This window comes from Daldinia caldariorum (assembly GCF_022478825.1).
Source record: "Daldinia caldariorum strain CBS 122874 unplaced genomic scaffold F4812scaffold_11, whole genome shotgun sequence".
NCBI classification, from domain to species: Eukaryota; Fungi; Ascomycota; class Sordariomycetes; order Xylariales; family Hypoxylaceae; genus Daldinia; species Daldinia caldariorum.
Window position 1 is genome coordinate 373,628 of NW_025953047.1, and position 23,404 is coordinate 397,031.

The 23,404-nt window shown below is 40.4% G+C and overlaps 2 protein-coding genes across 2 annotated transcripts; both read left to right on the forward strand.

The window, feature by feature from the left end:
• The first annotated feature begins 815 nt into the window (after positions 1–815).
• On the forward strand, positions 816–7,609 carry F4812DRAFT_432565 (uncharacterized protein). The gene is made up of 2 exons (XM_047934543.1): positions 816–6,161; positions 6,220–7,609. The coding sequence occupies exons 1-2, from the start codon at positions 1,425–1,427 to the stop codon at positions 7,333–7,335; spliced, it is 5,853 nt and encodes a 1,950-aa protein (XP_047789039.1). The 5' UTR covers positions 816–1,424; the 3' UTR covers positions 7,336–7,609.
• Positions 7,610–15,343: 7,734 nt separating this feature from the next.
• F4812DRAFT_460286 (uncharacterized protein) lies at positions 15,344–17,000 on the forward strand (the record flags this gene model as incomplete). Its single annotated transcript, XM_047937674.1, has 6 exons — positions 15,344–15,696; positions 15,783–15,837; positions 15,899–15,978; positions 16,033–16,298; positions 16,360–16,663; positions 16,724–17,000. The coding sequence occupies 6 exons, from the start codon at positions 15,344–15,346 to the stop codon at positions 16,998–17,000; spliced, it is 1,335 nt and encodes a 444-aa protein (XP_047789040.1).
• Between the last annotated feature and the right edge of the window lie 6,404 nt (positions 17,001–23,404).

Below are 23,404 nucleotides of genomic sequence, written 5' to 3' on the forward strand. Positions count from 1 at the left end.
ACATAGAGACGATCTATATAGGTCTCTAATTATACCTATATAGAATTGGTTCTACTTGATCTTGTAAATTGGATAAATATTTCATAAGTTAGATGCAACTATCATGATCAAAACAAAGCATGATTATGCGACGATTCGATCGTTGCACAGCCAGATGACCGACCCTACGGTCTTTAGACTTTTCCACCATTTAAATTGCAAGGTAGTTTGCCTTTTTTTAAGAGGCAATCGACGAGCTTGAAGAATTTCAAGGCTATGATCCAGATGAAAAATTGCACTTACCTATTAGATCCTTAAATTTTACATTTTCGTATCTCCGAGTTCACAATTCCCAATTCCCAGATTTATCAGATCCATGATCCTAGATAGGTACCTTTGTACTTGCCTACTTTGGTAGGTACATAAGGTAGAACATAGAAGGCCCACGCAAAACCTGAGTTTACTAGGCCAAGTCTAGCTAACGGAGCTAGAGAGCTAGGAAGGCTTAAGGTCCCAGCCGTAACAAAGATACGAAGTGTGGTGGAGAACCCTACACTAACCCGGGACTACCTAATCCCGTACCAAGATACGGGCACTCAGTAGGTACCTCCTAGGTAGGTTAGGTACCTGGGCTGCTGGGCCGGATAGCGACTCCCCCCTCCCCCCCAATAGTAAAAGCAGGTAGGTGAGTTACAACCTGGAAAGTGAGTTACAGGGTAACTACGTAAGCCTTTAGTGGGCAAGACAGGCAAGGCCTGGCAAGGGTAACCCTCAGCTTTTGCACCAAAAAATGCAGGTAGACCTGCCAGACACTAGCCAGACTCTAGCCAGATTCAATGCAGAGTCCAGACGCAGACATCAATGCAGCAAGAAGAAGCCGTCACCTTTTTTAGTCTTTTAATCTTTTAGTACCTGTTTACGGATCCGTAATCTAGACGCAATCTCTACAGCAATCGAAGCTTTGTACCGCTTTCTTGTCCCCCCCAAACTTGTTCTTACCAAATCATCTTGCATGTCAGGCTGCCAGCGCATCAACTCGAGAGACATTCCCACACGACCAAGCAGCTTGCAACCCTTTGCCAGGGGCGGGTCTTCTTGTCCTAGAATTATCGAATGGCTCTTTCGAAAATCCTGTCGAACCACCACGGCCGGCACGCTTGCACGCTTGCACGCTTGGAACGCCTGCCTTTTCCCCCACACTCCTTGTTGCTTGCTACCTGCTACCTCGCTACCTCACCACTAACCCATTGGTCTCCAATTGCTCGTAAGCTCGAAAACCCACGTCGCCTAGTCTAGAAACGTTCAAGGCAACCCCCCCAAGGTTATTCGACAACGTAGCCTTGGACAGAGAACCCTTGCTCGGCTCGACCTACCTACGCCCTCTATTTGTCTTGTATACCTACCTATATCTCTCAGCGCCTGAATGTCAGGGTGATGTCCAGAAGATGCAGGAAGAGGAGGAACCCCTTGGTGCGACGTTGGCAGCCCATAATTTTGAATCCCAGTCAAATCTAAGTCCAACCAGACACCAACAGCAACATAACTATTACCACCAATATAACCAGCAAGAACACCAGGAACAGCACCAATACTATGCTCATCTGAATTCTAATCCACCAGCCTTTGGCTCGTCCCACTACGACGATTACGATTACGACACCAGCCTCGGCCAGAACCCCGTGCTCCCTTCGTCAGAATTCGCGTCCTATGCCTCAAGTAACGTTCAAGCCGCCCATGCGAACGCGACGAATGTCGAGCCCGTGGCCGTCGTAGATCCGGACGATTTCTACAGAAATTATCGTGGCGCCCATACGTCTGTGCCAGATCCGGCCCACGACGAATTGATGGCGTCAACCTTGCCTCCCCCGAAGCAAGACCAAAATCTTCCGTTGCGATCAAACGGGAGTAGTACGGCTCCGAGGCACCCCGCTAATTCTTCGACACGGCCCCGTGTAAGACCCAATGTGCGCTCTGTATCGGCCCCCATCGAAGACAAACAATCTAGTGGTACTTCAAAATCGAGGACCGCAACCAACGCTACATTTGGAGGCCGTACCGGACACCAGCCCAGTGTAAAGGATTTAAAGAGAAGGTTTGACCAAAATGTGGCACAGCCAAGCAGTTCCGCTTCTTCTAAGACCGTACCGCATATTCCAGCTAGAGACACATCGTCATCTCCCAGGTATCGCCGAGTAAGTGGTCCTTCTTCGGCAAATGGACAGGCGTCGTATACGGCGTTGCGGTCGTCCGTGACGCGTGACTTCGACTCTGGAAAAGCATCCTCGGCAGGATCGCGAGCGACACAACGGAATAAATCGGTTCCTGAAGATCATGTATCCAGTAACCCGCAATCCTTTGCAAGCCGTATAGCGAAGCCTCGTGTTTCGACCGGATCTCACACTCAGGCATCAAAATCTGTAAATAGTCTTTCACCCATTTCGCCTAGCTCGATTCCGCCACTTTCCCAGTCTCATGGTCTTCTGTTCGGGGAGATAGCGCCCGGTGAGCTGGATACGGGGGCAGCAGGTTATGGTATCGAAGGTGTTCGGGCGAGACGAACTTCGGATTCGAATCTCCATAATCCGAAGGGTCTGCGCCAGCGAAGTTTTTCACACACTGATGCTGAACCACCCTCGCCTAGTGACTGGTATCGTAGTGCGAATGGAAGCCCTGCGATTCATGACAACGCGGCGACAAAAGATATAAAACCTGCTAAGGCCCACAGCCGGTCGCGAAGCGACGTCGTTGGGACCAGGCCGGGCCCAACGCCGTCGCAAAACGCTCAAGCTTCGAACTCAAGACTCCACAAAGATCGGGGCCCGCCATCGACGACTTCAAGATTGCCCGTTTCAGTGCGAAAACTCAATAGCCCTTCAGGTTCTTCTAGTCCAACATCGACACGATCGAATTCTCCGTCCACGTTGAGGCGCCCTGCTATTCAAGGGAAGTCGTCCAAGTCAATACCATCCTCACGAGCGAAGACCCCCAGCAGCAGCTCTAGTTCTACGACGAGGCGGCCAAACCGTTTAGGTTCCATAACTCCGAATAACAATACAAGACTTAACGCGTATATATCAGCTCCTACCCCGAAATTATCCCCCACATTACGAAGTTCCCGGCCGCGCCAACCGGTTTCCTCTGCAACTACGGCTAGCTCAAGAATGAAGGCCGTCGAAAGAGGCCGGTCACCGTCACATCGCGACACCCGAGGAGGCATAAGATTTAATGAGTCAAACACGAGAAGGCGGAAGATTTCGATAGGCCCGATCGACTTCGAGTCTCGAAGGGAACAGATTAAATTATCTTATACAAAGTCTATCCGGGAGAGCGAGGCCCGGATTGCGGCTAGGAAGGCTGCTGATGAGAAGAAACGGAAGGAAGAAGCTAAGGCCAAGGCTGAAGAAGAGGCTAAAGCTGCAGCTGAAGAAGAGGCTAAAGTTGAAGCTGAAGAAGAGGCTCGACTAGCTGTTGAAACACAGCGTACAAAGGAAAGGGTCCAAGAGGAACCACGCGAAGAGAATATCCAAAGCCCAGCTGACAGCGAGGTACCGGCTCCAGAACAAGCGACGTTAACAATTGCTACCAGTATTGCACAGCCTAGTCACGGTAGCATTACGGAAATTTTGGGGATAGGAGCAGTCGAGAAAGATTCGCCGACACTCGGTATACCCGGAAGTTTCCCAACTGCCGAAAACACAGAGGACCAAGATGAAGCACCACTTTCAGCTATCTCAAATACTACTGAATTTGATGTCGAACCACAAATAGACCCGCCAGTACAGGAAATCCCCCTTCTACTGGATGTCAACAAAGTCAGCGATGATATCGATTACTCTAAGTCAACGTACTCGAAAGCAGAATATCGATCTCCTTTCGAAGACGAATGTACTAGCAACGACCGCTTCTCAATCAATATTTCGTTAGATGCATCGACAGAGCCAAACTTATCACCTAAACAAATTCCACCTGCTCTGAGCGAAACTCAAAAGCACCATGGTATTCCAGGTTCATATCAGGACGACGATGATGAAGAAGAATATTCTTTACAGCCACTTCCATCTGAACCGTATCACACGAAGGTTACAATAATTGGTCGTGATTCGGACTTTCCACTTCCAGAGCATGGCCTAGGCGAGCCAGCATATCCCACCTTCCAAAGTAACCAAGATTCCAGTGACATTAGCTCGCAACTCAAACCACCTGATTTATCCCGCAAAATTTCCTACAATAGTGACCAGGGCGGCCCGAGTGTTGGACTGACAGAGATCGAAGAGTACTTCGTCGGCCCGCTCATAAAGGGTCCCACAGCAACTATCTCCCGAAGTTCTAGCCCCAAGGCAGTGGAAGAGAATGGTATAAATAGCCAGGAACAACAGACCATAGAAGATTCACGTTTCTCCACAGAGTCACGAAGGACTCTAGGCACAGCTCCAAGCCTTACAATACCGAGAACATCGGATTCGATGAATAGAGCGAGCCAAACCACGGTCTGGACTGACTACTCGATCAATAGCCATGAAGCATACTCCGACTACGAGCTGCGGAACCGAGACGTACAAAATCGTGACTCAACTTATCGTGATGACGGTTCAGTATCAGGGTCTAGTTCTTTGTCACATCATTATCAATACGGACAAGACCCAAGCGAGATGCCTCCTTGCAGTCCCGAGATGCCCTGCAATGAACCTCAAGACGCTGAGCCAGTGCATTGCATTCCACTCCAGCTTCCCAAACTGAACACTGGTGATGGATTTACAGTCGACTATGCCGAACATAAAGAGGGCACCATCCCCGTTATTCCAGACCACTCTCCGCCGCCGCCCCCTGATGAGGGATCGTTACGCGAGTTCCCTAGGTCTGAAGTGCAAAGCGAATACTTCGATAATACAAGACCTAATAGCTATGCCCAAGCTGGAAAGGATGACCGAAGTATCTTCTCCATTGATCCTTCAAGGCAGAGTGAAGACTACGACCCATCAGAATCGGGCTCACGGACGAACTATAAGGGCTCCCTTGAAATTACCGAAGGGTTTCCAGCTCGTACAGTTCTGTTAGATAGTCAACAAACGCTAGCCGAAAGTATTGATCAAGGCGAAGATAGCGTAGGACTTTCGACGGGAGAGAGAAAGCGATTATTCACTCGTCTTCAGACTATCAAGGAGCTAATCGACACTGAAGCATTTTTTATAAGAGATATGAATATTGCTGAGGAGATTTACAAGGGGACGGCCGAAGCTTGCCCCAGACTTGATGATCAGACGATCAAACTAATTTTTCGCAACACCGACGAGATAATTAGATTCCATTCTGGCTTTCTAGCCGAGCTTAAGGCGGGCGTCTCTAACATCTATACGCCCAAAGGCCACCGTACACAACTCCCGAAGGAATCTTCTACTCCTCCTGACAGCACATCTCCCTCGGTGACCACCACTGCTACAGGTCACCTGAACGACGAGAGAGACCGGCAATCATCTGTTGGGCCGATTTTCATTCGAAACATGGAGAAAATGAAAGAAGTGCATGAAACTTTCCTGAAAAATAGCGATCACGCTGCAAAACGGCTGATCCAGATTCAGGAGGACCCCACGGTAAAAGTGTGGTTGGACGAATGCAACGCGGTTGCCAGAGACCTAACTAAGGCGTGGAATCTGGACTCCCTCCTTATCAAACCAATGCAAAGAATTACGAAATACCCAACTCTCCTTATTCAGCTGCTTCACGAAACGCCAGCAGATCATCCGGACCGCCCATTCCTTGAATCCGCTAAAGTCGGTCTAGAACATGCAATAGAAGAAATCAATAAAACGAAGAAGAATTTCGAATTAGTCGGGCAGATAGTTAGTAGAAAACGCAAGGACTCTGATGTCAGAGCTGGCCTTGCTAGAGCTTTCGGCAAGAGGGTAGATAAGCTGCAAGCCACACATAAGCCTGCGGAAGACCCGGAATATCTGAAGCTTCATGAGAGATTTGGCGACGACTACCTTCGACTACAGGTTGTTTTACGAGATGTTGAGTTCTATACGAGACAGGTCACTGAATACGTCCACGAGTTTTTACAATACTTGTCTTCGATGGAGCTTGTTATGCGGCTTCAGCCGTCGCCTCACCCTGAGATCGAAAGCAAATGGGTCCGCTTCAATGTGTCTATGAGAGACATCGAAAAAGTTGCTCTAGAGGATCATGTTAGTTAACTCCTCCTCTTACAAATTGGCATTCCTTTTTACTAATTAGGCATTCCAGCTCTCCAAAGTGAGGAAACAAGTTATTGAGCCTTTCGAGCTTGTAATCAAGTCATACGGCAATCCGTTACTTGCTATGAAAAAGAGGGGCAAACGTCGAATAGACTATGAGAAATCAGTCCAACTGAAGAAGAGCGGTAAGAAAATTGACAAGCAGCTCTCCGAATGCGCCGAGCAATACGAGGCCTTGAACGAAGCATTGAAAAAGGAACTTCCTGTACTGTCTGCGTTGACAGAAAAGGTTGGCAAAATTTGTCTAGCCAACTTCGTCAATATACAAGCCCAATGGTTCGCTATTTGGAAGGAAAAGGTCAAGGTGGTGCTCGACAACCCCGAAGTGCCAGAAATCGTCGACATCGTATCTACATTCCAGCGCGATTACAGCTTTCAAGATGAGCAAATCAACACACTTGGCATTGTGAATCCGGCTTCGAAAGGCCGCCCTTCCCAGTCGACTAGCACCGACGAGTCCTTTGCGCGACTTCGCTTAAGGCCTGCTGACCTTTCACCTCGAGGCCGAGGATTGTCTTTGAACAATGGGGATATAGCTCCTACTTTGCCTACACCAGATTTCATGAAACGTCATAGCGGCCAATTTACCATCTCTCCGACTACTGCTTCCCTCCCAAGCCCTCATCAATACTATTACCGCGACTACTACGGCGGAATTAGCGCACAAGGACGTCCGGGGTCTGGCTCGCCTCATACCCCCGACTCTTCTGTGATTTCCCGTCCCTTGGGACAAATACCTGTACGACCTGGAACTGGTCAGAGTTACGACTCGACCAGTGCTCCAAGGCAAAGTCTGGAATCGGGTGCACATACGAGAGCTTACTCTAATTCGATACAACCGTCTCCACATCAATCAGCCGAGAACCACCGTTATTCGGGTCTCTTCCAGTCTGCACTTCCGCCATCCGACAGTCAAGAACGTCTCCCACGGCCATCTCAAGCGTCATCTCGAGCTTCTTCTCGGGAGCGGAAGCACATCAACGGATACAATGTCTTATGGCTAGCGGCTTCTCTATTTGAATTTAACATCGAAACCACCAAACACGAAGCTGGGTACCCTTATTTGACGTACCAGGCAGGAGAGGTATGTTATATTGTGACGTAGCAGTTGAGAGCCATTACTGATATAAGAATGTATAGATATTCGATGTCATAGCCGAGAAGGGCGAGTTATGGCTTGCCAAAAACCAGGACGACCCCAGCAACCTAGTTGGATGGCTATGGTCTAAGCATTTTGCCAAGCTAGCAGACGACTAGGCTTTTGTAGCCTCTTTATATCAGAATATCCCCACATCTGGTCGAACTTGGGTCGTATTGCCTTTGACGACATTGCGAATGCTGAATTCCTTAATTTCTAGGCCGACCTAAGTCTTTTTTTTAGGAACGGCGCCATACAAGTCTTTCAGATCAGACTTGTCATATCATGCTTTTTTTTATGTGTAACAAAACTCGGGCAACTATCTGGTAGTGAAGCGTCCTCCTGGCAAGACGCGGGATGAGCGTGGCGTTTCTTCATTTTGGTTCGGCATCATCTAAGGCACGACGCGATGGGATACGATATTATTCAAAGTACAGAAAGGGGCGAAGAAAGGGATCTCAGCAATGAAGATGGCAGAAAATATTGTGATTTTCTAGGCCTTATCACATGATCGTTTTCGGGGATGTTTAGACCTAGAGTGTAGTCTACATCAGAGCAATATACCCCCCCGCCTTCGTTCCAAAGTGGCGATCCTGAGGACCTCCGCTCCGGGCCTTTCCTATTTGTACTTTCTTGCTACTTAGAAATGGGAATTCTGTGGCGGATAGGACGTGGGCTGTCACGATATTTTAAGAAAACTGGGTGGTGATATCAAGTTGAGCTTTTTTTTTCTTTGGTGCGAGACCAGTTGAAGTTATAATCAAATCTTATAACAAACCTGAAATATGATCCGACTAAAACCGGATCCTGATTTCACTACAGTGATTAATTAGAGGAATACTACAAATTTATCACAACCCATCTTATCAGCCTATTTTATTAAAGTAATAAATTCCTGTGCATTTATGATACTTATACCTGTTATTTAGATCTGTATTTCTGTTTGATGTGCTCAGTCCTGATTATAGAATAACGAGGGGATATGATTTGTAGGTATGCGGATTAACTAGAGATGTAAGGAAGTATGTTAGCCAAGTAATTCTTCTATCCCTCGCCGTCTCGTAACATATTTTCCCCGTCTACTTGACCAGGTGTATGGTGTTTGCGTGTTCCTACATTAGTTAGGTAGGTACATTAGGTACTGATACGAGGAGGGGGAGTAGGTAGGTAATAATAAAGATTTTGTTTGCTTCACTCACCGCGTCGCCACGACGCAGAAAAGTCCACATTTACAACTTTTTTATTATTCCCCAGTCCCAATGGGACGGTGTCTTTTGCCGAAGTACCTAGGTTCCACAGAGTTGGGAAAACCCAGAAAAAAAACTAATCGGGCGTTCGTATTTTGTACAATACAGTTAGTTGTACGTCGTGCAACCCTAAAATTAGGTACCGTTTGCAACTTACATCAAAAGGTGCCCCTGGCCCCCCTGGGCCCTGACGAACCGAGCTGGCGGTGCAGGTACAATGTGCAAGTGCAAGTGCAAGTACTGTTGGCTTTATCCGATCACTCGGACACTGTGCAGCTATCTACTACCTACATACCTACATACTTACCAAGTATGCTAGGTAGGTAGGTACCTAATGTTTATAATATAATAACCTTGAAATATTATATACGGCTATTATAAACGGCCGGGTTCCTTAACGCGTCAGCCTTAACCCCCGGTGGCTTTGCCACTACATAGTACTAGCAGCAGCTGCTGCTATAAGATCGACAACCGGCACGGCGGAAGCTGGTCAGGGCTTGTTATAGCTCAGATTGCCGAGCCCACCTTATTTTTTTTTCTACTGCTACTTGTTTCGCCTTACTACTGCATACATGTAGGTCTGTAGTTAGGTCGGTATGTATTGTACAATATAGAAAAGATGCTCGTTGGGTAAAATACCGGGCGTGCATACGCGATGCAGATACCTAGCATAGGTACCTAGGACTTATTAATGTTAGGAGGTACGCAGCGGGAAAGCGTACACGCAAATTATCAGATCATCCAGGGCAAGGTAGGGCAAGGTAGGATATATAGATCCCAGTCCGACCGACACCGCGATTTGTCGGGCTGAGTCTTTTTTTTTTTTTTTCTACCCCTGGGTCAACGACGACGACAACGACTTACGTAGCTCAAGTACATACATGGTAGGAGGAGGATGGCATGGCATAGCATGGCCCGGATCTGAACCCTAGGTAAGGTGTGTATATGTGCCAAGACGCGAAAGCTCCCCTTGCAGACGGATCAGTTCCCGTGTAAGTCTAGACTAAAAGGCCAGCAAAGTCAGCAAAGCCGGGCAAGTCTAGCACGACACTACCTACCTGGTAGCACTACCTTAGGTATGAAAGCATTTGTAAGTTGTAAGTTAGGTATAGGCCAGCATATTACTATGTACCTTAGGTAGGTATTGTACGCTGGAGCTCTTACGTGCGAGTGACGGAGCACGCTTCCTATTCTACGGGGGAAGGACTATTATGCGTTGGCAACATTAGTCGTCGTTGTTCTTGTTGCTGTTCTTGTTGTCGTTATCGTCAATTTAACCAGTGTCGGGTGAAGAAAGGCGCGGTGAGATGGACGATCGCGTCCCCATCTTCTTTCGATCTAGGCATGGTATCCGAGGAGGGGGAGGGGGGGCTTTCTTAGGATTAAGTTACCGTCAACCTAACTTTAGTGTTCACTAGACTAGGTAACTTAGGTACGCTATACGCTATATAAGTAGGGGGATATAGGGACAGGGGGGTGGCCGAGTTTAGTCAGTTGCTTGTTGGAGATGGGGAGGGGGGACAGTTGTGTTTTTTGGGAACTGGGGTTTTTGTGACGAATTACCGCAATTGGGTTCGGTATGTGATTGTTTGGACCGTTCGAACGCCACAAAAGCCACTAGTTCGGCTTCGGCCCTACCGGTGTAACAGAGAACCAGACATTTGGAATAGACGAGCGGTAAGCGCCTTTTGCAACTTAGACGAAGGAGGTGGACGGGGGTTTAGTTAAGAAGGGAGAGGGTTCAGATGTGGGGGGAGGAAGTAGGGGATGAGGATAAGGATATGAATAATGATAATAGTAAGAGTATAAGAGAAAGAAATAAAATAAATATGGAAAAGTGAGATACGTAGACGAAAACAAAAGAAGAGAGGACATAGCCCGGTATATCGAATTCTCAACATAGGAGAGGTGACCCTTTTGCTTGCATATGGATAGGGATTTGGATACTATACGCATACGAATAGTTATACCTAAAGCTATATTATTTTCAGATTCAAAGCTGTAGGATTATAGATCATAGTTACCTCTTATGTATAGGTAGCGACCTAAATAAGTCCATATATGTAGTAGTATACCTTACACTAGGTTAGGTACACACATACCTAACCCTCAAGGTTTAAATCCAACGGCACGGCACGGCCGAGCTCTTTTTTTTTTGTTTTATTTTTTATGGGCAGGTAGATCATTACAGCACAGCGCTTGGCGCCAAAAGGTAACCCAAAGTCAGCCGCGGGTAACATCCTTGGGTCTATCATACCTACATAGTCACTCGTGAATGACAGATCTCCGCGGACTAAGAGAGAGAGATAACCGGCAGTTATATCTAGGTAGGTAGCTATGTATTTGGAAAGTCGATCCCAACAACACATGTTGTATATAATGACGAGTCTTATCAACAGTTTTTACGATGAGTAAGAAACGAACAATTGAGCCCTTTTTGTTGTCGATGGAGTCACCTACGAATGCGGTAAGGCAGATAGATATGGACCTACATAGATTCCAATACCTAACGCCAATAACCTTTTACATACGATTTAGTAACTAGCGTATATAGGTTAGGCTCGTCTTTGTTGGCGTCCGTGGATCCTTTAGCGCCTAGCATCATACCTACTTGGGTCTTGAGCCGTTAAGATAGTGTACCCTACCTTAGGTACCTACATAGTAGACACACTAGGTCGGGCCGTCCACCTAGCTGGAATCCTTTCAGTCCTATTCGATCAAGTCGTAGGGGGTAAAAACGGGAAAAGAGGACGCCAACGTGGTTCGAGCTAGGTGCGTGTAGGGACCCCAGCGTTATGGGACGGGGGGGCGGGAAATAGTGGAGTCCCCTAAGGGCAAATTGGGGGGTGGGAAAAGACAAGAAGAAGAGACCAAGGGGACCAAGGGGGGAGAGAGAGATCAACTCCCACTGTGGGCCTCAAATTTCGACAGCAGATGTGGTTTATTTTTTATTTTTTTCCTCCCTTTGCTTGGGGGCCTGATCTCCACCCGTTTGCCAATCACGGATCGTGACCTCAAGACGTTCGGGGCTGGTTCGGGATGCAATGCGATGCTACTACAGTCGAGCAAGAAAGTACTGTAACCTTGGCTGCTTGGGAGAAGTGTAGGTGAAGCAATTTAAGATCGCGTAATAATGAAGGTACTGCCCTGGTATACCCTGATATACATAAACGTGTATATGTATGCGTCTACTCAATGTAGGTACGAGTATAAGTGGTATCTATATAGATACAGTATATGAAGTCTTTCTTTTTGGATGATGATTCATATAAGTCCAGTATATTTCTGCCTTGGCCCTTATGAGATAACGACCTACGCAGCTAGGTAACGATGATGGTGATGGTGACGGTGATGGTGACGGTGACGGAAGACGTTATTCATCGAAGGGGCAGATTTGCGGGAAGGCGAGTCATGGAATAAAGACCAAAAAGAAAACTGACAGACGACAGGACCCCAGAATGCGGCACCCGGCAGACAAGGCCCGAGATAGCATGGTGACATGGACGCAACGGTGGGATGCTTAAGGGTGCTCGGGGAGCCGATCTGGAGCCCCGTGCTCAAAAAGCGACCCTTGACTATCCGCGACTGTCGAGGGGAGAAAGGCGATCCATCCCCCAGGTTCTGTCACGTCAACAAGTCCTTTTAGGGTTCCAAGAGGTCGGACAGCCTCGAGGTACCTAGGTAGTGCTGCCAATAACAATTAGCCGATGTCGTTAACGCCGACGACAAGGTGTTGATGCGGTCAGAAGCGAGGGGAGAAAGGAGGGTGAAGAACCCGTGTATGATGGCACGCTGCATGATATGTACAATGCATGCGGGGTTCAAGCGAGCCAAGGGAAGACAGAAAGAGGAAAAGGAAGAGGACCTTTTTCTTTTCCTTTTTTTTTTTTTTTTTTTCACTATTATGAAGTATTGGAAAAGGTAGGACTCCCCTACATGATACATGGGGGGCATACAGGCACGCGCGTATCTAGGTATGTAGGCAAGCTCCTACACGGATCGATCTGGTAAGCCGAATCTGAAAAGAGGTACCGAAAGGATGAGGGATGAGAGCAGGGACATGGGTTACTGCCCAGGTAGCTTGAAATACCTAAGATACCCTGACGCAATAAAAGAGAATAACCGAAATGTCAAGACGCGAATGCAACGTAGCGTCAACGGTATTTTCTCCGCGGCCCTGGTCTTGTGCATGCCATGTAGGTATGTACCTAATGCTATATGTAGGTACCTACTTTGTATGCCCTCGAGAGTCTGGGCCGTCGGATATTTTTATTAATCGAGTTATTGTCTGACCCCATCGTACGAGTTGCTGGCTTTTACAAACTAGGCGGGGAAGTAAAGAATACTACTATGTAAGAGGAAGTGAGTAGTCACTTTTTTTTTTCTTCTTATTTACACTTATAGCTACACGTAGTTAAGTGGTTGAAGTCGTATCTTTGCACATCATGGTTGTGGTTCTGGTTGTAGTTGTAATTGTACATGTAAATGTAGATGTAGATGCAGATGCAGATGAAGCGATTGACGCCCAATCTATAGGATTAAAGAGAAGCATATCGAGAAGCATATCTAATCAAATATAAGCCAATAATCTGATTGTCTAGAATCCCATGTAATCCAGTAGTTTCCCACGTTTCCCGTTTCCTTTTTTCTATTTCCCTTTTCTGTTTCCTAAATAGACCCGCTGCATCTTGCAGCTCTACCGTCCAGTTAAATAAAATAAGTTCCAAGGCTCTTATTATATTATTAGTATACCTATGTGGACTCTCTCACTTTCACGTTTACGCACATCATCTGCAGCCACGAGTCATGTATACTTAGCTGTCGTTCGATCAGTCGTCACTTTGTTCCGTGTCAGCGGGGCAAAGACGCAGAGCTGGTACGATTTATTTATTTATTTCTATTTATCTATTTATTTTCCTGCGTTCATCATGTCTGGGTTAAATCTAGAAGGTACAAAATAAAACTACCTAGACTAACTTGGGTAACTAGAAAAAAAAGACACTTTAACAACATCATCAGCCCCGAATATACGGCATCCAATCACCCCGCAAGCAGCTTTCTTTTGTTGCCGCGCCCTCGGCACTTATAGTCCATCTTACACAGTAGGTAGTATATCAGCTTATATGTACATATTGTAATACCTGAGAATTGTTTGTCTATCCCGCGCTATAGTAAGTACTACCACTACCTGATATATGTGCTATAGAAGGTATATACACTTGAAAATGTTTAAACTGGTCTACCCTTGCCTTAACCGTTCAAAACTTCCGATGCATAGGTACCTTCCTGGGGTCGCTAGGTCGTAGCACATTAGCATGGGTTAGCCGCCCTGCCGCTATATACACTAGTCCCTTATGGGTATCACAGTGTTCAAGAGAAAAGAGCATAACAGGTACCTAACCAAAGTATCCTTTCTTAAGTGGACATACCTAGGTACTTACATAGTACGGGACTAAACTCTCCCATGCAAATAAATGCCACCTGTAGCTCAGTAGAGTATTATATAAATTTAAGTAGGCAGACTGTATTTCACCTATTCTATGATACCTTACTCCAAGGTCGTTACCTATGTACCTAAGTAGTCTTTTTAGATCTTAACGTCCTCCCACGGCCCATGGTTGCCCGCCCCCACTACAGAGCAACTTCTCCCCACCACCCCCCCAAAAGCTGGTCAAACAGGAACGAGCTAGCTCCTAGAAACATAAGGTAGGTACATTAGAGGTATGTATGTATTGTACAAACGCTGCACTTACCTAGCACCTGGATTCTGCACTCTGAACACTGTAATGTGAATTGTATTATACACCATTGTACAATATAATACGATACCGGTCAGGTGTACCTACATAGGTACCATCATACAGGTAGGTACACTTCCAATAGACCCTTGCCTCTCCAATGGGCTGGTGGCGCTTCTTACTTTAATAAGGTTTGCGCCTCTCAGTCCGCCCCCCCAGTTGATCACAGCAGGTGTCCCTCAAGAGCTTGGGCGGGACTGTCTTACAATACATAGTTTTTATTTTATCTTTTATTTTCTCCAACCACGTTTCTCCATGTTCGATCGTCCCAAAGAAAAAGAAAAATAAAATAAAATAAAAAATCATCCCACCTTATTTCTACCGCACACATAGTAAACAAACTTTGACAGCATAACTACAGCATAAACCGTCCGATCTATACACATAACAGGTACATAACATAACTCTCGTTCTTCTCTCACTTCTCGCTTTCTCGCCCCTCCCCGCGAAGGTATCGTCTCGTTCCGTTGGAGAGGTAAACTAAAGCTGTGGGTTTCCCGCCAGACCCACCGCCGAGATACCCTTGATCGCATGAACCTAAGCAAGCTTAGCATCACCTGAATCTTTACCGCTGCTCCCTGTACATTACTGTACAATAAATACATTTACCTATATAGTGCTCACGTCCTTTCTAGAGGACAGACACTCCACCCTACATACTATACGTTTTTCGAACCCGGCATGATTCACGTTTAAGCCTGCCATTTCACCTCGATCCTAACCGACTTGATGAACCATCACCCTCCTTTCATCCTACCAATATAACCAATATACAATACAATTCTTACAAGACTTACGTCCCCAGCTTCACAGACGTAAGAGCACCACCACCGAAGTCGATAAAGAGAGAAGCCAAGCCGTTGCCGTAGAGTCTGAGGATAATAAGTTGTGTAGTAAATAAAGGGGGAGAGAGCAATAGATTGGAACAACATGAGTTCAGGATATCCAGCTCCGCCCGTACACCACTCGCAAGCCTATGCGCCCGAGATGTCAGGCCCTTCCGCCCACCACCCGGGCTATGCCCAGCTTCCTCCCCCAATGTCTTTTAATTATCAACAAGATCCTATAACCAACCCTCACCGTGCAAACATGCCTCCACCACGAACGAATATGGCTCCGCCCAATATGCCCGGTCCCAGAGATCGTGCAGGCGAACTCGGTGCTACAGAGAACGGCGTGAACAATTCCAGTTCTAATTCAGTTTCGTCTAAACCTGGACCCGAGGAAAAGGACAAACCGGCTCCCCAGCCAATCGAGGGTACCGACGCAACTAGGAAATACAGGTAATATCAGCTTCTGCTTCTTAAGACAAGCCTATATGGGGCTTTACTGGTTATGTTGTCTGGGCCGAGGCTAATAAGTAATATAGACTTGAGGTGGTCCAACAACCTTTGAGAGCGAGAATGTGCGGTTTTGGTGACAAGGTGAGCGCGGCCCTTTGCCTTCACCGTTTGTCTGTACCAATTGGGCGCTAATATCAACCAGGACCGACGGCCTATCACTCCCCCGCCCTGTATCAGACTAGTAGTGATGGATAAGATTACGGGTAAAGAAGTCGATTGCAAGTGTGTGAAGCTACAGCCTTGTCCCTCTATAGATCATAACTAACTTTAGGCCAGCGAGGTTGAACATCAACATTATGTGTTACACGTGGATCTTTGGTCCGAAAACGGAGACAAGGAAGTTAATCTTGTCAAGCACTCTCAGCAGTCGCCGTCTATTTCATCTACGCAAGCTTCATCTTTTCGGGAAGTGATCGAAGGAAGCCAAGCGGGAGGTTATGGATACCAGTCCATTGTGCCGTCAACCCGCGAATACGCACAACAGGCTAACCCGGCTTACCCTCACGCAATGCCTTCTTATCAACCAGATCCGTACGGTCAAGGTAGACAGACCCTCTTCCGTTTGAACTCACCTGGCTTTTTCATTTCTTACATGTTCTCTAGGTTATGCTTATCCACCGCAAGCCCAGGCATACGGTTACCCTGGAAGCGGTTACCGGAATGACATGGTGCCGGGCGTGCCTCAATTACCTTCTCAGCCAATGTTTGGAGCCCGTTTCTCGCAGGACATGGGACACCAGATAACGCACAACCGTCTGATGGGACCACAATCGCCAAACGGCATGTATACGAGGAATCTTATCGGCAGCCTCGCAGCGAGCGCTTCGCGTCTTACGGACCCTACAGATAAGATTGGGATTTGGTTCATTTTACAGGATTTGAGTGTCCGAACGGAAGGGTGGTTTAGGTAAGTCGCCAAGAGTAAGCAATATAACTACCATATATATAGGCTTACATGATTATGCAGATTACGGTTTTCATTTATCAACCTACGACGGCCAGATGCGATACCCAATGGTGGTAGCGACGCCGAACTCCTAAACAGAGGCAGGGCTCCAGTCCTAGCGCAGGTCTTCAGTGAAAAGTTCCAAGTATATTCAGCAAAGAAATTCCCAGGTGTATGCGAAAGTACCGCTCTCAGCAAATGCTTTGCCGTGCAGGGTGTTAAAATTCCGATCAGAAAGGATGGTCAGGATGGAAAGGGGAGCAAAAGCCGAGGATCAGATGACGAAGACGATAACTGAAAGCACTACACCACACCATGAATATTTTTTTAACCGGGTATAGAAGATGTCGGTTTCGTTGGATGATAAGACAGAGATTGTCATTGTCATGCCCGGTGACATCAAGCCCAGAACAGGAAAGCCTACCTCGTCACGACGTGCTCCTCACGGCACGTGCGTTCATATACTATTTAACTGTTAACAAAACAGGTATGTGGCAAGAAAGATATTGGATTACAACGCACAGAATAGAGAGGCCTATCTGATTGCCGGGGAAAAGACGAGATTAAGGAGACTCAAGGGGCAAGTTTTTTTTTAAAAAAAAAAAGATTTAGGTCGGCCCCTGCGCATGGTTGACTAGGTTTGTTTTTTTCTATTTTATGTTTTACATTTGCAAGCCCACAGTTTGGTTCTGCAATATACCCGCTATAGCACAGGTCATAAGACATGAAAGCGATGAATTATAAGATAATGTTGTCAGTATGCGCGTCATGAGTTGGTTGGGATTCGCAATAACTTTTCGCGTTTAAACCATGTTGAATACCTTATTATTCCTACCTAAGTTTGTGACTGTATTTAAGGTAACATGTTAACGAATACGTATAGGTACCTAACCCAACCTGACCGATCTAGATAATCGACTTGACGAAGCTTGTTGCCGTCGATTGATTAAATAAATAAATTGCGAGCGTTCGGGTCGATTAACGGTGGGAAATGATTCGTATCCAGGCCCATAAAGTTATGCAAAAGGCCGCTCAGACGTGCTTGGGTAATCTGGTAATCTGGTAATCTGGGTAATGCCTATAATGTATTCACATGCAGGGCCGTATCCAATGGAACGGCGTTGGGATGCCGCGTGGCATATATTGACAGCCCCGACAATTTGGTATGCTACAGAAATGTAGTGTAACTTTATCTTTTTTCATTTTTTCTTTTTTAAAAAAAAGCCTGGGATGATATGACAGGTGTGTGTGTGTGTGCTATATGCGCCACCGAACCGCTTTTTTGGGTTTTGGGCGTTTGACGTTGGTGGTTGCCGTTGGCGTTGGTGTTGGCTGAGACAAGAATGAACGAAACATGTTCAAGGTATGTAGTACCTTAGGTAGGTAGGTACCCGACTTACATAAATAATGAGACGGGAAATGGGAAACATCCCCGACTTTTTTAAATTCCTCTTGTGATTTAAAATGAAGCGAAGGCGGGAAGTAACCCAACAGACATACATCCATACATATATATTGGACCTGCTTACATACCTACATGTACCGACATATATACCTACATAAATCATACCTACCTCATTATTTATGTGGTTGGAAAAAGTCGTCTGATTTGATTGCGGGCGGAGATCAGATGAGCAAGGTTCGATTGACGTATCCTATTAAATAATGTGAGGCAAAACTTAATATTTGCTTGGAAAAAGCGAATTCGGACTATTACCATTTATATAGATTGATTAAGTAATATTTAGTACATGTGTGGATCCTTAGTAACGCTAAACCTTAAACCCATTTATGTAAAATATTATTTATATAATAATTTTTGTAATTATTTATAATTAAATAAATAAATAATAATAATAATAATAATAATTAAAAAATATAAATAATTATTTATATAAATAAATTATTAAAAATATAAATAAAATTTTTAAATTAATTATTTTTATTTATTAATATTAAAATTAAAAGTACTTTTATAAAATTATATTTAATTATATTTTATATATATAAAAGTAAAAAAAAAACATATGTAATTATATATTTTATATGTTACGAACTAACATCAAACGTAAGAAGGCACTAGTTTAGGATGCTTAAAAGCGGGGTTTTAAACACATAAGCAATCGGGTAAACCTCGGAAGGCATCGTTAACATCGATGGATCTGTTTGATCTGGCAGATTAACCAGATCAACTAGATCCACGAAGCCATATAGAACACATACGAAATAAGGGAGCCTACGGGTTTATTTAAACCATCATGTATCTAGTCATTCATTCAGGTTTCCTTAGATTGATAGCTGGCTTGTTGGTAGGTACGTACGTTTAGTATAAATCAATAAACAAGTAAATCAAATAACAATGGGGTGAGACTGGTGTATTGATGATGTCTAAGGAGGGAAGAATCTATCTGAGGCTAGCTAGCAGTGTGATGTCCTTTTATACAGTAATAGTGGGTATACTGTTCCTCCCTCCAGTATCGGCAACAAGGCACCTTATCCCCGATAAGGTGCCTACGCATCGATGTCACACAACCACCATGGCTACTGTAAATGAATGACTAGATACATGAGAAATGCTTTATAGGAAATCTCTTCTTACTGTTTCTTGCCCTATTTCCTAAGTAATCAGGTTGATCTTCTTGGATCTTATGGATCTTGACGAGATCCAGAAGATCCCTAAGATCCATTAATCTGACGTTTAACCGTATCGTTCATTAATCATAACCCCGCCTCCACGCTTTGGTTATGGTTTCATTAGCATGTTAATTTATAATAATAAATTTTTAATAATATTAAATTTTAAATAATATTAAATATTAAATTTATTTATATAAAATATTATTTATATAATAACTTTTATAATTATTTATAATTAATTAAATAATAATAATAATAAATTAAAATTTTTTATAAAATTTAAAATAATATAATAATTTTATTTTATTATATTATTACATATTAAAATAATTACGTAAATAATATTAATATTATATGTAAAAACGATTTTAATTAATTAATTAACTAATTTTTTAATTAAATTATTATATTAAATTAATTTAATAAATACTTTAAGTAATAAGTTTAATTACGATAATAAAGAAAAGAAATGTTACGAATTAACATCTATTAGAAAACGTACTAGTTTAGGCAACGGGAGTAGGGATGTCTTAAGGGAACGGATAAACCCTAATTACGAATTAGCTTTTATATGATTTGATTAATTTGATTAATTTAATTAATTTGATTAAATTAATTAAATCATTTAAATTAATTATATTATAATGCTTTTAAAACATTAAGCAGGAAGAAAGTTTATAAGATATTTAAAATTATTATATATTTAAATATTTATTTACGTTTTTTTAATTATTAATTTAAGTTTTATATTTAATTTATATAAGGGAAAGGATTTTAAGCTTTTTTAATGAATATTTTTAATATTTTATTAATATTTAACTTATATTATTACTATTTATTTAAAATTAAGACCTTTATTATTATATTTTAATAAATTTAAATATAAGTTTATTATATTTTAATAATTTTTTAATTAATATTGTTATTAATTAAGTATAGTATAAGTGTTAATAATAACGTTTTTTTATTTATATAGATTAATTATAACTTATTTATTTTAGAATATTTATTAAATAAATTCCTTAAAAATTAACTTTTAGTAAAAATTAATTAAGTAAAATAATATAACGAATTTAATATATTACTTTTTGATTACGTATTAGGATTAATTAATAATATAATCCCCGTTGAAACTAAGTTTTAAGTTAAATCTTTTAAAAAAGAGGTAAAGGAAATTATAGAAGTTATTAATAAGGGAAAGAAAAAACCTTTAACTTAGGGAAAGTAAATTAACTTTTTAAAGAACGGACTTTGGGAAGCATATAAAGATTATAAGAAATTTAAAGATAAGTTCGAAGTTTTTAAAAGGGAATTAACTAAATTTAAGATTAAGAAAAATAATGATTTAAATAATAATTTTAATAATAACTTTAATAAAGATCTTAACTTATAATTTATAAGATGATAAAAGCTTATAATTTTATTATTAATAAGTTAAGGATTTAAGCTTTTTTTATTATTTAAATATGATAATACTTTGGATATAAAGGCTTAATTTAATGTAATTAAATTTTATTTAACTTTTTATTAAAGTAATTTTACTAAGGACGAATATAAGGTTTTAATTATATGTTAATATTTAAAAAGTAGTGCTTTTAAATAGCTTTAATTTATTATGGATAATTATTTTAATAATATTTAAAAGGAAATAAAGGAATCTTAATATATTTTTAATAAGTATTTTAATTTTAAAGATAGGATGTAGTTAATATTTAGTAATTTATTTAAGAAAGAAGATATTTATAAGGTTATTTAAAACTTAAAATAGATTAAAAAAGCTTTAAAGTATGTTATTAAGTTTAAACGATTTGTAGTAATTGCTTAATTTTTTAAAGATATTTAGTTTAATTATTTTTACGAGGGATTGGTTATATAAATTAAAAACGAAATCTTTAAGGAAAAAAGATTTTAATATATTAATAAGTATATTAAATGAGTTATTATTTACGATAAAAGGTTATATAAAAGGTTTTAGGAAAAGAAAATTAAGAAGTTTATTTTTATGCGTATTAAAAAAAAGATTAAGGAGGTTAGCTTTAACGTAATTAAAATAAAGAAATTTAAAAAGGATATAATTAAAGTTAAGTGCTATAATTGTAATAAAATGGGCTATATATTTAAGAATTATAAGGTATTTTATAAGTAACTTAAGGTTTTAGAAGGACGGTTTAAGCTTTAAGTTATAAGAGTAGTATTTTTAAAAGCATTTAATATCCAAATTTCTTAAATTATTTTAAATATTAAGAATTATATTATTATTAATAATTATTATTTTTAGGAAAATATTTACAAGTGTAATAAATGGAACTGCTTATGCTATTTTAATAATAATAAGAAATAAATAAAAGATTAATTAATATTTTAATTATCCCCGTTAATTATTAAAGTAGAAAAAGGATAAGATATAAATAAAAATTGCTTATAAAGAATGTCTAATTATATTAAAGGGTAATATAATTATAATCTAAAGGAATAAATATTTATTATAATTATTAAGAACAACTTAAAGAATAAATTTTAAATAATAATTTATATTAATAATTATAATAAAGATAAATTTTACAAAATAGTAGAATTTATAAATGAATGGGAAATTATAATAAAGTGATAAGAATATAAATAGCCTTTTTATAAATTAAATAAAATGGAATAATGGGTTATAAATTATTAAATATATAATAATAGTATTATAAACTTAAATTAGGAATAATTAACTTTTAAAGACCGTATTTAAATTTAAGAATAAATTACCAAATATAAAAAAGAATAGAATAAGGAATTTTATATATTTTAAATATAATAAGTAACCTTTATTTTATTTATTATAATTTATATTTAATTATGGAAATTGGAAATATAATATTTTTTAGTTATTAAAGGATTTTAAGAACGAGATATGGTATATGTAAAAGGAGAATTTATTGTAAAAAAGGTTAATAAATATCTTAAAGAATAAGGAAAGAAAATATCAATTACCTGAACCGATTTAAGGGTTATAAGAAACAATATTTTTAAAATAATGTATATATTATAAAAAGTTATTAAATATAAATGCTTTATGGATAAAAAAAGATAAATTCCTATTTTTAGCATAAAGAAGCTTAACTTAAAATTAAAGGTTTACGTATATAACTTATAATAAAATCTAAGGTATAAAAAATATTATAAGTTATTATAAATATTATGTTTACATAATTATTATTGGATATATAATTTAATTAAGGAAAACATAGGATTTTAGCTTAAGTTAGTTAAAGGATATTTATTTATATATTAATATAAAGATATTAATAAAGTTTGAATTAAATTTAAACTAATTTCTTTAAAAAGTATATAAGTAAATAATATTATTTTCGATATTATTTTTTTAATGGAAAATAAATTTTGAACCTGTATTTATTAAAAAAAAATATAAGAAAATTGTAATAAATATAAATGCGAAATATATAAAATTTATAAATTTATTACCTTAAGAAAATATATAAATCGATATAAAGATTTAAAAGTATTTAACAAGGTTTTAATGGAACTTAATAAAAAAAACGTTAATAAAAAAAATATTTTACTTAACTTTAATATAGTTTAAATTATTAATAATTACTTATATATTATAATAAAATAAAAAGATTAAAAGTTTTAAATATTAATTAATTGTAAATATTTAATAAATATTATTAATTTTAATATAATTAATAAATATTTAATTAATTATTAAAAGAAAGAATTATTATATTAAGGATTAACAATTAATAGATAACTTATTAGATATAATAAAGGATAAATTAAGCGAGAAATTATAAATCTCCCGGTCCGGATTTAATAAAAAGACTATTTGATCTCCTTCAATATCGTGGACATTTAATACGATATGGTTTTAAGAAAACTTTAATTAGAAATTAATAACCTTAAAATAAATTAGCAGAAAAATACTATTAAGTAATTATTATTAAAACTAAATATAAAAAGTTATAAACCTAAGTATTAAAAAGAGGTTAACTTAAATAAACTTAGTACAATAATAAAAAGGCATATATTTACAGCTTTTAAAGAAGCTTATAAAGTAAT